Below are 15,990 nucleotides of genomic sequence, written 5' to 3'. Positions count from 1 at the left end.
CTAATAATCACTTATGATGGCAAATTAACTTTATACCTTTTGCTTAATTTCACCTTCCTTAGTAAATGATTGTTGATTGACAGGTTGATCCTTGAATTCATCTCCCTTGTCAAGTTTGAAGAATTGGTGAAGACACCAAGTAGTGTCTCTATTTGGGGGGAAAAACCTGATGGTAATGCAAATATGAGGTCTGTCCAGTCAGGAACTAGTCTTATTTCTTTCCATAATTATGTAGTAAAGCCCCCAGAAGTTAATGGTACATTCTCCTTAGGTCAGTTTGACAGTTATCTTACAATTATGCATAGTATTGTCTCTCTTCTGACAAAAGAAATAAACAAGAATGAATTTTAATATTGTACATGTTCTAAATAAATGTTCTGAAGAGACTAGCCCCACCCCCATGTAGTTATTAACTATCTGCTAATGTATTTCAATTGGTTCTTTAGATTTGGTTTAATATTCAACGGTATGATTCTCCAATGAGGATAAATTTTGACATCACCAAACCCAAACTATGGAAATCTTTTTTTTCAAGAAGTCTTCCATATCCAGGGCTCTCAAGTGTTCAGGTATTTATATTATCTTTGTTGTGTGGGGATTAAAATTGTCCAATCTGCAAGAAAAACCACTGAGGCAGAACTCTGAGTCAATGGCACTTTATTAAAGAGTCCATGGTCCCCTCCAAAGAAGTGGACCCTAGCCCTTGGTCCCCAAGACCTTGTTTTTTATAGGGTTTGATACCCAAATATGCAAAACACACATGGCAAAACCCAGAATCTCATTGGTTTATAGACCTTGCTCTTGAGGACCAAAAATGATGTATCAGCAGGGGGGAGGGGGTGTCACAGGTTGGGTGAAGCACAGGGTATCTCTACTGACTAAGTGGTCATAACATGGTCATAAGATTGTTACCTGCCCACACATTGGACAAGAGAAAATGATCCAGAGAAACAAAAATAAGTTGGGAGACTTTCCAAAGAATCAAGGAATCCCACTTGTGCTGGGTTTGGACACGGAATTTGAGCAAGACAGGATGGAAATATCTTCGTCAGCATTCTTGTGGTTGCACAAGTAAGCTTCATAACTTGGTAAACAAGTAGGGAACATTAAAGTTTGAAGCCCATTATAAAGGCCTACTATAGGAACCTATCTTATCTAATTTTCCCTGTAAGATTTATGTAAAATATAAAACTAATTAATACTGATTGGAATAGAGTAGGAGGCCAAATGAATTGTATGCCAATATACATGTGGAAACATTTCAAAGAGAACACGGAATGATTTTAATAGACACAACTTTTCAATACTTATTTTGCACAAATAGGCAGATATGTTCAAGATATATTTGATCATATCAAAGCTTTTTGAATTCTTCATATCCTTTTCAAATCCTAAAACATTTCTTCTCAGCCTGAAGAATTAATTTACCAACGTACAGACAAAGTTGCTGCAGCAGAACTACAAGACAGGTAATTGTCTCTATAATTTCCTATCCAATTTGGTGGGTAACAACAAATATCCAGTGAGTTGTAGTCTAAATCAATGAGGCAGAGGATTTTTTTGTCCATTTCTAAATAGAACTAGTACCTCTTCCTACTCCATACACACACTGTACATTATTTAGCTGGTGTATATGAACAAATTTGTCACAAATTGTACCTCTGTTAGTGCAGGGTATGTTTTGACCTTAGGACCAGTCCTGAGCATGAAATAAGAATTAAATGGCTCAAGTCCAGACCATCATTCCTTTTCCCTTGATCTTATTAAAAATGACTCACCACAAATTCCTTTCAACCAGGAGTAGATACCAACTGGTAGTCATTTAAGTTCAGTGATGTGAAGATGTGTTATGAATTATGTTTAGACTTTAAATTATGCAATGTTTTATTCAATATTCGCTAGTTAGATATTATGAGTCATAAAACAACATGTTTTGTTCTTTTCTTTTGCTCATATGAAAATCTAGATGATTGAAGACATGCAAAAAAAATTAAAGGGGCTTCCTACTTCTTTTCGAAAATGTCAGGGCCGGGACGGGAGGGAGAAAGAGTGCTTTATATAACAATTACAGAAGTTAGTGATTTCTTTATTGGTCTAATAGGACCCTCTCAAGGAAGTACCTAAGTTTGGTCCTGACTGTTCAAATTACTTCTCTTCATCTATATGAGGTTGGACAAGATAATCTCTAAAGCCCTTTCCAAGCTAACATTCTGTGATACACATATTCTAAATTCTATAAACATCTGTCTCCAAATGACAACCAAGATGCATGTTCTAATTCCTTAAGTCTTGGTAAGAATATCAGAGTGGAAAGAACAGTGGATAGAAGTCAGGAGAGATGAGGTTTATATCCTAGCTTTGCCATTCACTACCTACTTATCTTCAGACATGTCACTTTAGTTCTTTGGAGTCATTTCTTTACCTGTAAAATGGAGGGCTTAGAATGACATCTCAAGTCTCTCACAGTGCTAAATCCTATAACCCTTTAGTTTAATCATGGCCCTTAGAATCAGAATCCCACCATTGGGACTTCAGAAGTCACTTCACCCAACCTATGCCTAAACCACAAATCTACTCCACAACATTCCCTCTCAAAGTCAAGGACAGAAAAGAAAAAAAAAATCCTCTCTACCAAAATGTTCATAGCAACACAAAGAAAATCTGGAAACAAACTGTGTTCACAAAGACTGAGAGAACATTGAAGAAATTGTATAGAAATGAAAAGAATTATTAGAAGATAAGGGGTTTTGGTAAAGTAAGTAATACTTTAGTAGAGTAAGGAGAGAATTGTAAGGTACAGAGAACTCAAGGAAACATAAGAAAGCTTGCATAAACTGATGCAGAGTAAAGAAATCAAAATCAAAGAAACAGTACATACGAGTTATTCATAACAATGCAAATAAATATAATACTAAGAAGTAACAAAAATCAGGTCAAATAAAATAGACAAATATAAAAGTTAAAACACACACCCTTCCTTTCTGTTAAATGTAAGGTGCTATGATGTCCCAGTCCCTCTGTTATATGGCTTTGTTTAACTGATTGTAATGAAAAAATACTGGGGTTAAAAAAAAAGAAAAGAAAAAATACTGGGGTAGGGAGGGGTGCTTGTTGAGAAGTAACTGATACATCTGTCAAAACAAAATGTACACTCCCCCCCCAAAAAAAAACCAACATTAGTAAGAGACTCTCTAGCATCTGCTTGTACAACTCCAATTAAGAAAGGTTAACCCATTACTAAAAGCACTCATTTGAAACTATATTGTTAAGTGCCTTTTGTGTGGCGGGACACTGTGTTAGCAGCTAGGATACAAAGAAATATGAGGTGAAGTGTACGGTCTAATGGGGAAAAGCTGGTTGTTGTTCACTCGTTTCAGTCGTGTCCAACTCTTCATGACCCCATTTGGGGTTTTCTCAGCAAAAATACTAGAGTAGCTCACCATTTCCTTCTCCAGCTCGTTTTACAGAATAGGAAACTGAAACAAGCAGGGTTAAGTGACTTGCCCAGGGTCACACAGCTAATAAATGTCTGAGGCCAAATTTGAACTCATGTCTTTCTGACTTCAAGCCTACTGCTATATCTGCTGCACCACTTCTTTCAATGAGAGAAAGACAAAGCCACAAATTACAATACACTAAGTATAAAAGGAAAGATCCAGACCAAGGGCTCTAAGAAACTTGAGGAAGGAGAAACATTTTACCTGGGGAGTCAGGGAAGATTGAATGGAAGAAGAGAAATATGAATTTAGTCCTGAAGGAAAAGAAGTATTTCAATAGAAAGAGAAGAGCCATTCCAAATATGGGGAGTGGCATGAATAAAGTCGCTGACATAGAAGAAAAAGAGCAGGGCATGGAGAGTAATCCCGTTAGAAAGAAGCACTGAATCTATGCCAAGAAGCAGCATTAGAAAAGGCTAAGTAAGATTAGACCTAGACAATAAAGGTACTGAAAAGCCAGAAAAAGGAGTCTGTGCTTTTAGTCACTAGGCAATGGGAAGCTACCCGAGTTTTCTTAGTGGAGGAATAACATAATCACAGAGTGGTTCAGAAGAAAAATTATTCGGAGAAGACAGTAATGTGAAGTACAACAATTGGTGGAGAGAGGCTAGACTGGAAGCAAAACCAGTCAGGACTCTATCAAGATACTTAAGCAAGAAGCTTAAATTCCGACAGCTGAGGTGGGAGGGGTGAGGTGGGAGGGGTGAGGAGGAAACAAATGTGAGAAATTGGAGAGGTTGAAGCAATAGGTCTTGGCAACTTATGTGGACATACTGAATGAAGAAAAAGGAAGGGTAAAAGGTCACTCAGAAGTTACAAGAGCCTGGGTGACTGGAAAAATGGTGGTACCACAAACAAGAATAAGGAAGTTAGAAATCAGCAGTGCAATGCTACAGCAATGAGAGAGGAAAAAGAAATTATGGAAATAAGCAAAGGTAAAGAAATAAAATTGTCACTTTTGTAGATGATATGATGGTGTACTTATGGAACCCTGAGTAAATAAAAAAAATTAATTCAAATAATAATTAAAGCTTCAGGATATAACAAATCCATATAAATTATCAAAATTTCTATATAATACCAATAAAACACAGCAGGAAGAGTTGGAAAGAGAAATTCTATTTAAATAAGAGTAAACAAGCCTGTGTGCCAGGCATTGAGCTGTGTTTTATTGACTACAGAAAATATGAACTACTTGGCTGGGAATCTACTTACCAAGATATCCACAAGATGAAAATACCACCCTTTAGAAAAAATAAAGACAGACCTAAATAGAGAAATCTTATCTGTTCATAGTCAGGATGACAATTCTAATAAATTAATTTACCTATTTAATGCCAAACCAAACTACTAAAGAATTACTTTGTAGAAATAGAAAAAAAAAAATAACATTTATATGAAAGTTTAAAAAAAAAAAAAGATCAAGGACCTCAAAGGAAATAATGAAAAAAATAAATGCAAACCAAAGGGCCCTAGCAATACAAGACCTCAAACTATGCTACAAAGAAGTAATTCTCAAAACAATTTTGTACTGGTTAAAAAATAGAGAAATCATCAAGTGGAACCCATTAGGTACAAAATCTGTAAGAATGGTGTTGTTAATCCATTAATACTTAATTATTCTATGACCCTTGGGGCCAATAGCAAGGATTTGTGGTTTCCTCTTTTGTAAAATAGATATGACACATGTACTACATTAATAGGGTAGTTGTGAAGAAAGCTGCTTGTAAATTTTAAAGTGATCTATAAAGTAACTTGATAGTACTAGAAGCACAGCCTACAATCATGTAAGAAAGTAAAGTCAATTAGGCCCCTAAATGTATCTGTTTCTCTTTTTTAAGTTCTATGATTTACCTTACGCTCAATATGAGCAAAAAGTTTCTTGTGAACAGAAATAATTGAAAAACTAAAAACCTAATAATTAAAATTACAAATTATACTTAAAAATTAAAATCTTATGGTCCTCCAGAAAAAAAAATTGGTAGCCTTAAAGCCCTTTCCTTCCCTGTCCCTGAGTCTGGTTATAGAGGATTAGGAAGGTTTAAAACAAAAATCAGAAAAAGACATACTCAAGAATAGTAATCAAATAACTCATTTAGATAGTATACCAGAGTTTCCAAAGCATTTTCTTCACAATCACCCTATGAAATTTTGCCTATAAATTCCCTTGGGCTTTTTCTCTACTAAGTCTGCAATTATGGTATTTACTGTAATCGTACAATTGGTTTGAACCAGTAAGTAAACCAGACTCATATAGTAAGTGAATCCTCTTACACATTTTCATTGTGGCTAGATTACAAGAACAGTCCCCTATAAACCAAACCTTTTTTCAATATGCAGGATTGAAAAAATACTAAAGGAGAAAATCATGGAATGGAGACCACGCCACATGACTCGATGGAATAGATATTGTACTTCTACTCTACGACACTTCCTGCCCTTGCTAGAAAAGAACCAGGGGAAAGATGTAGAAGATGACCATAGAGCAGAACTCCTCCGACAGCTAGGAGATTATAGGGTAAGAGAGAATTCACATGCCCTTTGGAAATGAACGTGTCATTTCCTACTTGAGAGGAAATATTAAGAAAACATAGCACTTTGAAACTGAAAATCAGCTAATCAAGTTTCTTGCACAGATAACTCACTCTCACCCCTACAAGTTTACTTTTACTTATGTGTGTATGCATTGAGCAGAAGAATGGAAATGTAAATTGGGACCATAAATTCTGAATGTTTATCATTAACTTCCTCTGAAACCTAGAAGATATAAAAGGTATTTTATCCACCAAATGGGAGACAAGGGAAATCATTTCTGTCAAAGGATTTCATAAGGAATAACTAACCATTTTAAAATGAAATTCGAGTACTAAGAACAATTAGCTAAATCCCTTTAGATTAAAGTGCACCAACCAATCTTCATGGCAAGCTATTTAGCTATTCAATAGACCCATCATACCTTTTTTTAACTTTCTCTTTTTGGTCTGTTTTTTTTTTCTTTTTAACAACATGACTAATATGGAAATATGTTTTGTATGACTGCACATGTATAACCTCTATCAAATTACTTACCTTCTCAATGAGGAGGGAGAGCAGGAAGGGAATTTGGAACTCAAAAAAAATTTTTAAATGAATGTTAAAAATTGTTTTTACATGTTACTGGGAGGGAAATTTTTTAATTGACCCATCAGACTTAAGTATACATAACTCCTAAATGAACACTCCCCCCCCCACCCTCCCACCAAATTAGGCTGTAGTTTATATATAAAACCCAGAAAGTTACCATAACCAAAAATAAGCCTTGTTGCTTCAGGTGCACCAGCCAAGTGACCTAAAGTTTAGTTTATAAAACCAAACAGTTGTTTATGGGTAAATTTCTTAGAACACTGACTAAAACATCTACCTTTAAGGTTAAATCAATATCCTGGGAAACACTGACATAGTCACAGAGTTAATTCACCTGCTCCCATAAATTAGATTGCTTATATGTTGGCAGTTAAATTCACATAAATCTCAATGTGTAATACACATATACTTTTATGCATAAATAGAAAAGATAAACAAAGGAACTCCAACTCAGCAATTGGGCCAGTTACATGTGGGGACTACGATACATCTACAGGAAAAAATAAAATGAAAATTTTAGGGGAAAAGCTTTTTTATATGACAATTTAAAAAAAAAAACCTTTAATGATTTTATTTTCTCCTCTAGTTCTCCGGATTTCCAATTCATATGGCATTTTCTGAAGTGAAGCCTTTGATAGAGGCTGTATACAGCACTGGAGTTCACAACATTGATATTTCCAATGTTGAATTTGCTTTAGCTGTCTACGTACACGCTTACCCCAAAAACGTGCTCTCCATATGGATCTACGTGGCTTCACTTGTTCGTAACAAATGAATGCTTCAAATTGTGCACTCCATACTTGAGCGTGCCACAGGTAAAATCGAATCAAGGACAGCACTGACCACTTTAGGGAATGAGGGAGTGCATTTTCAGTTGTCAAGAACAGAACAAGTGTGCTTAATTTGAAGTCCATAAAAAAAAAAACACCTGATGGATTTACCTCATTTAGATACTACTGGTTTTATTCCAAAGCTTACAGAGAGAAGTTTTTCTATTTGCAAAAAAAAAAAAAAAGGTATTTTAGGTATGATTTTAAGAAATTTACCAATTACGTAATAGAAGCTCTCCAGACTAGTTGTGTGTGACTTGACACTAAGTAAATTAATTTATTAGACCAGGGCTGTCCAACCTTAGGTTTTTATTGAAACAATAGACAATATATTTTGATTTGCCATTTTAGTGAGAGCTCTGCATTTATGTAAATTTCTATGCTTGTAGGAGGGTTGCATAAATCGCACTGCGGGCAGCATGTGGCCCTCGGGCTGCATTTTGGACAGCCCTGTATTAGACGATAAACATCTTTAAGAAGCATCTTTACATCTTTAAGAATATAGTATGGTATGTGCCCTTTTGTTACTGGTTTTACGTGATTTGACATTAAGTTCATGCTTATGGTACACAGTCTTTAATGCATCATGAAACCAGTTTTATCACAATGGATGTTAAGCATGCCTTTAATGAACTGTTCACTTTTCCAAGTCTATCTTTCATTATAGTTCATAGGTTTTAGTGGAATCTAAATTAAATGAATGTACTTGAAGTATATCTAATTCTATTGGATAAATCACTTAACTTTTTGTGGCATGGCACAAATTTATATTCCAGTATTCCCTTGCCATTTGGGAATTTCTAAAAACTCAAAACAAGTTTATTTCTCAAGATATCAATATATTTATCAGAGTTGATCATTCCCTAATAAGGACAAAACTTCCAAGACCACTGAAAGTTAAAAAAGATTTAGGGTGTTGATATCTGAGTTTGATGAACACACCCAGTTCTCACAGATTCACCTGGAGTTCTTCTGACCATAGTTTTGTTATAGCACTAAATAACAGAGTCTCATAAGCCTTTCTGCAGCCTTCAGTGCTAGTCATCATATTTGTCTCATGCATGGCAAGCATTCTTTCTTCATAGGGATGGGTTTTTTTTTGTTGTTGTTGTTGTGGTTGTTCAACCATTTCAGTCATGTTTGACTCTTCACAGCCCCATTTGGGGCTTTCTTGGCAAAGAGACTAGAGTGGTTGAGTGACAGGTGGACACCAAAAATAAATGAGCGGCCCTGAAAATGCCTCAGCATGCCTTCACTCCAGAGGTGCCAATCCTCCCTGAATGCCCCATATACCTGCTGAAACCTGTGGCTCCAAGAAGCATGCACAACAGCCACACCTCAATAAAACCATCTTGGCAGAAAGGCTAAACCAGGTTGAGGGACACTGACAGGCCTCAAGCCTGTCAGTGAGTTAGGGGGACGTCTACCCCAAGCGTGTGAAGACTTCCCCCAGTGGAATGGGGAGACAAGAACAATTTGTTCTAATGGCCATGGAGGCAGCTGAAGCAGGCACCGTGGAGCACTTAGAACTTGGTCAAACATCAAAGATGCCAAGGTCACCTACTGGATCCTGGGCCATTGACAGTTGTCTTGACTTTTGTCTTGCCACTAGGCTTCAATGACTCTGGAAGAGAGTGAAGCTAACAACTCTGTGCAGCTCTGCCTCACATATCCAATTCACCCACAAGTCAAGGTATCACCTCGTGATGTCATTGGTCCTCTTTGAAAATGAAGCTCAAACAACAACCTCCAGGTCATTTTACAGACGAAGAAAACAAACAGGGTTAAAAGACTTGCCCAGTCACACAGCTATTAAATATCTAAGGCCAAATTTGAACCCATATCTTCCTGACTCAGGGTCTGTCACTCTATCCACTGTGCCACCCAGCTGCCCGTACAGGAATGGTTAGCATCTGTTTTTTGGTTTTTTTCTTTTTTTACTGGTCTTCTTGCTATTCCTCCAACTTCAAGAAGTCTATTTATTCCTTCCTCACTGAAGAGGAATTGATAACAGCCCATCCAGCTGTAAGTCTCTAAAAATCCACTGCTTGTTTTCTGAGCAATTTTGCAGCAATTACTTGTTGCACTTGTCTCATCTTGACTTTTTTTCTCATTTTTAACACATTCTCCTTTATATTTTGGTTTGGATCCTGTTTCATCATGGGCTTGAGTGATCCTTGAAACAGCAGCTATTGAAATACCTATAACAATCAAATTGCTCTCTTAAGAGCTACAATTTTTGCATGTTTCATTGGAGAGAGAAAAGCGAGTTAAAAACACAAGAAGATAGCAAAGAAATTTGTATAGCATGAAATGCAGCACTTAGCTGACAAGGAATTAAAGGTAGGGAAATCAACTCAATCTGGTTTCATCTGGTCAAAAATAAGTGTAAGAACACAATCACTGCTGTCACAAAATGAGACCATATCAAAATTAATGCTTATCCCAAGACACTTGCACACCACTGTATTAACAGAACCAATACTTCAAACAGCTCCTGCACACTGGCAAATTTCAATTTAAGTTAAGAACATAAACACCAAGATAATATTTAAAAATATACCATTGAACTGATACAAAGTGAACTGAGAAGAGCCAGGAATTCACTGTACACAGCAACAGTAATATTGCATAGCAATAATGATCAACTGTGAATGACTTAGCCATTCTCAGCAACACAATGATCCAAGACAATCCTAAAGGACTTATGTTGAAAAATGTTACCTACCTCCAGAGAAAGAACTGTTGGGATCTGAATGCAGATCAAAGCGTACTTTTTTAAACTTCCTTTATTTTTCTCATTTGTGGGGTGTTGTTTTGTTTTGGTCTGTGTTCTGTTTTGCAACATGGGTAATACGGGAATATGTTCTGCATGACTGCATATATGTAATCTGTATCAAAATGTCTGCCTTCTCAAGGAGAGAGGAGGGAAAGGAAAGAGGGAATTTGGAACTCAAAAATTATTTTTAAAAAAAGGTACGTTAAAATTATTTTACAAATAATTGAGAAAAATGAAATAAAACATTTTTAAATACCATTAAGGTACACTGATGAATACATTAAGATATATTAAATACAAAATGATAATATACTTAGCCATAGTCAGAATTCCTGGAGAGACCAAAAAGGTCTAGAGGGAAAAGCAACAAAAACAATTAAAGGAGTGGTAAGCAGGCAAAGAGAGGAAGCTGAAGCGTACATTCAAAGATAGCATTATCATGGAAATGATCTTCCACTTCCAGAGTACTTTTTTAAAAAGAGGAAATAGATTAAATTATGCCAGGTAATAACTGGGTAAACTAGTAGTTCAATATAACGCTAAACTTTCTCAAATGGTTTAGACAGAAAACTAGTCCACTAAAATAATAAAAGTAAAAATATGAAAGAAAACTGACAGGTCATATAGTACAAAACGAAAGCATCAACTCTCAAAATATCCCTAACAAGTGGCCATCCAGCCTCTGAAGAACACCAATCAAAAGGAACTCGTTACCTTCACTCTACCACCAAAGCAACAGATCATTCTACTTTTGCACAGTTCTATTATCCTGAAATCTTTACTGTTATCTTTCAAAATCAACTTCTTTATGCCTTCCAACAACAACAAAAAAAAGATTAACTCTTAATAATTTAATTTGAATGGAGGGCTGGAATTTGAGAGGGAAGAAAAGGTAATAGGCTAAATTGATATCATCCCTTTCTCCAAAATTAGGACATAATACACTTTCCAAAACAAATGACTATAGCAAATCTGGAGCATTAATATGCAATCAGTTATAGTGGACAGTGAACTAGACCTTTTGCTGGGAATTGTCGGCATCAGCATTTTACTATAAAAGTCCTATTCTGCTATACATTACAGCTAATGTAACAGAAATAACTTTGAACTTATAATCAGAGAACCTGAATTTGCATGTCAGCTCAACTACTTATTACCTTTGTGACTTTGATAAATCCTCTTCCTTCTCTAAGTCTCAGAATCCTCATCTTTAAAATAAATGGATGGGACCAAATGATTTTCAGGGTCCCTTCCACTCTAAATTTAAGATCCTTCGAGGGTTAAATTTTGACTGTTGTTGGCCTATTGATATTATTAATAATGTATGATTCTAAACTATTTGACTTTTGACAATCTGACAAAGATAACAAAAGATTACAATAATAATATTGGAGGATTTGTGTAGATACTCACATTTAGGCACTTTTGATGAAGCTGTAAATTGGTCCAACTATTCTGGAAACAAATTTGGAATTATGTAAAAAATATGACTGAAATTTCCATATTTTGACTTAGAAATTCCACTGCTAAATATATATGCCAAAGAAGTCAGGGGCAAAAAGGCCACTAAAATATTTATAGAAACGTTTTTTGTAGTAGCCAATTTTTTTTTAAGTGTCCATCAATTTGGGAATGGCTAAACCAATTGTTAAATATGAATGAAATTTTACTGTGCTGTAAAAAACAATGAGTAGGTTGAATACAGAAAATCATGAGAAGACATGAACTGAGGAAAACATAGAAACATTACAACACAATGACAATACTGTAAATGGAAGGAACAATGGCAAAACAATAGAAAACTGAATGACACAAAGGAAAAGAAAGGTAGAAGAGATGTAAGAAGGCACCGTGCACTATTTCTTTATAGAGGTATGGAGCCATGTTAGACTTTTTTGAGATCCTGGTAAATTCTTCTGAACTATTTTTTCCCCCTTTTTATTCTTTATTGTAAGGGATGACTCTGGGAAAAGGAAGACATACACTGGGATATTTGAATGATGTAAAAACAGAGCAATTGATACAAATGTATTTTCTTAAAAGAATACTTTAAATATTGTATGGGAAATATAACTGATACATATAATGTAAATTTATTAATGCTTTACAATTCAAAAGGATTGTCATAAATCACAATGTTTTTTCAACTATACTGAATTTTATATAAATGATTATATATTTTTTGGTTATTACATATGCTTGGCTTCTCATTTAAATCCAACATTACTTTTGCATATAACCACAAATAAGCAATGTTATAAAAATGAAGGTTCAAAGGAAAAAGCTGTAATTTTCAGATACTTACATGTTAGTATGTGTGCTGAATATTCAATATTCCAATGGAAACCAAAGCCTGCATGCACACACGTGCGCACACCGGCATACACACATACAACACACACACACACACACACACACACACACACACTTCTTTGTTCCATTTCAAAAGTTAACTAGCATTTATTAAATATTTGCTACATGCCAGGCAGTGTGCTAAGTGGTAGAAATACATATACAAGTAAAAAAGAAAGTGCCTGACCTCAAAGAATTTACATTCCATGAGGAGAAAAGAGAAAAGGGAGCTAAAAAGGGAGCTCAGGGAACACTGAGGGGGATAGTGGTTGTTATGGTAATTCACAGAGAAGAGTCAAGAGCAGAGCTCAGACAGCAGTAAAGGATTGAGGCTGGCTGGGCTGGGCTGGACTAGCCATGAATCTAGAGGAGGGCACCATGAGAGCAGAGGTATCTTCCAGAGTGAGAAGGCATGGAGAGTCACGAGTATCCTTGTCAACTTGAATGATATCTCTGTCCCTTTGGCCCCAACCTCTGCTTGGTAAGTTCCTCCCAGAGCCTATGTATAACTCACTGAAACAGTCATTTAACTGTGCTAGACACTGTTTTTGCACTGCTTATTTTCTTTTCTAATCTACATTCAACATTAACTAGCCCTTCAAATTAATAATGGACTTTAGCTCTAATACACTGTACCTGCCTTCACATGCTGTATAGATTAGAAAGGGTCCAAAAAGCACTAGAAAGATAACTGGCCCTTGAAAAAGTTTGGTAGTCCCTCAAAAACCAAAACTTGTCAATTTACTCATTTCCAATGATGCAATGCTACCTCCATTCTACTTCAGCTATACACAGTAATGGTCATACCCTTGACCTTGTTGTCACCCACGAGCATTCCATTTCCATTGTCAAGAACTCTAAAATTCCTTTACCTAACGATATCTTTCATCGTTCCATCATTCCCTCTGTCTTACAACTACTGGCCACCAGCCTTGTTCTTTCACCTTCACCATGACCTGCAAATCCTCCACTACCTCAGTTCTTTCCCAAGACATCATCACCCCTCCACTGGCTACACTCTTCCTTCCTCATCTTGACCCCTTGGTAAACCAGCTCAACACTACACTGCCCTATACGCTCAAATTCCTGGATCCCTTATCCCATCGCCAATCACCCTCTGCCAAGCCCCAACCCTAGATTTTTTCCCACCATCCCCTGCCTTTGCCTATTCAGACTATGTTGAACGAAGCTGGAGAAAAATCACAAAACCATGCTGAGTATACTATGAATTTGGTACAGAATCTCAATAGAGCCCCGACTTCAGCAAGGAAATCCTTTTACAATCCTTGACACATTTCCATTCATCAAGCAGTTGGTGTAACACTGGATAGAGCAATGATCCTGGAGTCAGGAAGACCTAGATTCAAATTCATCCTTACTTCCTAGCTGGGCAAATCACTTAACCCCAGTTTCCTCAATTGAAAAATAGGGAGAATATACCTGCCTTGCAGGGTTATTATGAGGATCAAATTAGCAGTCTGGCATTATATAACTGCATATTCTCTTGCCCTCTCAGAATCACAGCAGCGGTACCAAACCTTGTTCTCCCTATTCATACAACCCCATGGCTCTCTTGCCCCTCATTCTAAGTTGAGAAACACTGAAAAAAAAAATGAGGCCATTCACAAGAGGTCTCTTCATCTCACATCGCTCGGACTACTCCCCCTATTTATCTCTTCTTTCACGCATCTGATATTAAGAGAAGGCCCTTCTGCTTACAAAGGCAAGCCCCTCTATATGCACAGAAGGTCCCATGACATCCCTACTTTTCCAAAAGATTGCCCCTTCTACCATTCTTACTCTCACTAATCTTCAGTCTCTTCCTATCTCCTGGCTGCTTCCTTGCTGCCTAAAAACACATCTATGTGTCTTTCATCATTATTAAAAGAAAAAAAAATCCTCACTTGATATCTGCTGTCATCCAACGTATGTCCTTCCTTTCACGGCTAAACTCCTTGAGAAAGTTATCTACTACTGGTGCTTCCGTTTCTTCTCCTCACTCCTAAAGTCTACAATCTAGCTCTCTCCAAAGTTGCCAGTGATCTCTTTAAGTTACCAAAGGCTTTATTCAACCCTCATCCTTCCAGACCACTCTGCACCCTTTGACACTCCAGCACCCTCTTCTCTCCAGTTTCTGTGAGACCACACTTCTCAGTCTCCTAATCTCCTTTGCTGAATCCTCATCCAGTTTGCAGGTGCTTACAATGGGTATACCATAAAGTTCTATCCCAGGCCTTCTTCCCTTCTCTCCCTATACTATTTTTCTTGATGATTTCATCAGCTCCCACAGATTCAATTATCTCTATGCGATGATTCTCAGACTTATCTGGCCCTAAACTCTCCTGACCTCCAACACATTTTCAACTGCCTATGGAACATCTTGAACTGGTAGACATCTTAAACTCAACCTGTCCAAAACTGGTCTCAGTCTTTCCCCCCCAAACCTTCCCCTCTTCATAACTTCCTGTTACATCTAGGGCACCATGTTCCCAGTCATTCAAGTTTGCAATTTAGATGTCACCCTTGACTTCTTCCTCTCACCTCCCATCTCCAAGCTGTCATCAAGCCCTGTCAATTCTTTCAAGTCTGTATTTGCCCCCTCTTCTCCTCTGACATTTACCACCCCAGTGCAGGTTCTCATCACCTTAGACCTGGACAATTACAACAGCCTTCTGGTTTCCCTGCCCCATTTTCTCTCCCCACCCCGGCCTATCCACCACTTATAAAGCACATTCTGACCATAGCATCCTCCTAGTCAATCATCTCCAGCAGCTCCACATTGCCTCCAGAATCATATATAAAATCATACATGAGCTTTTAAAACCCTCCCTAACCTGGCCCCTTTCTAACTTGTCTTCTTATACCTTACTCCCCCCATCTTTTAATCCAGTGACATTGGCCTCCTTCATATTCACTCCATTCCCATCTTTAGTTATTCAGTTGTTTTTCAGGCACATCCAACTCTTCATGACCCAATTTGAGGTTTTCTTGGCAATGATACTAGAGTGGTGTACCATTTCCTTCTCCAGTGAATTAAGATAAACAGAAGTTAAGCGACTTGTACCTCTGCAGCAGGAAGCAACCCTGGAAAGCCCTATCAATTAATCAACAAATATTTACTAAGCACCCAAGTGCCAGACATTGTGCTAGGTATTGGGGATAAAAAAGTCCCTGTCCTCAAGGAACTTACATTCTATGCAGGGAGACAATGTGTATGTATGAAGATACACAGAATATATACTAAGTTGGGGAGATGCTGGGAGGGAGATAAAAGATTCACGTATATGGTATGAGACTCAAAGAAAACGAAGGATTCTAAGAGGCAGAGTGGAGTATTGAGTACATTCCAAACCTGAAGGCCAGCTAGTAAACAAAGGCATGGACACAAAGTGGAATGTCATTCATGAAG

The 15,990-nt window shown here is 37.0% G+C and overlaps 1 protein-coding gene across 1 annotated transcript in view; it reads left to right on the top strand.

Annotated features, from left to right (window-relative positions):
• Positions 1 to 7,615, top strand: part of CC2D2A (coiled-coil and C2 domain containing 2A) — a 124,410-nt gene extending 116,795 nt beyond the window's left edge. The window contains exons 31-34 of the mRNA XM_036765643.1: positions 447 to 569; positions 1,411 to 1,469; positions 5,838 to 6,015; positions 7,207 to 7,615. Of these exons, the coding sequence (XP_036621538.1) occupies positions 447 to 569; positions 1,411 to 1,469; positions 5,838 to 6,015; positions 7,207 to 7,395 (549 nt within the window). The 3' untranslated portion in view covers positions 7,396 to 7,615. The remainder of the gene's footprint in view (positions 1 to 446; positions 570 to 1,410; positions 1,470 to 5,837; positions 6,016 to 7,206) is intronic.
• Positions 7,616 to 15,990: the final 8,375 nt, after the last annotated feature.

The sequence above is a fragment of the Trichosurus vulpecula genome, chromosome 6 (assembly GCF_011100635.1).
Source record: "Trichosurus vulpecula isolate mTriVul1 chromosome 6, mTriVul1.pri, whole genome shotgun sequence".
Lineage (NCBI taxonomy): Eukaryota > Metazoa > Chordata > Mammalia > Diprotodontia > Phalangeridae > Trichosurus > Trichosurus vulpecula.
This window is presented reverse-complemented; position numbering and strand designations above follow the sequence as displayed.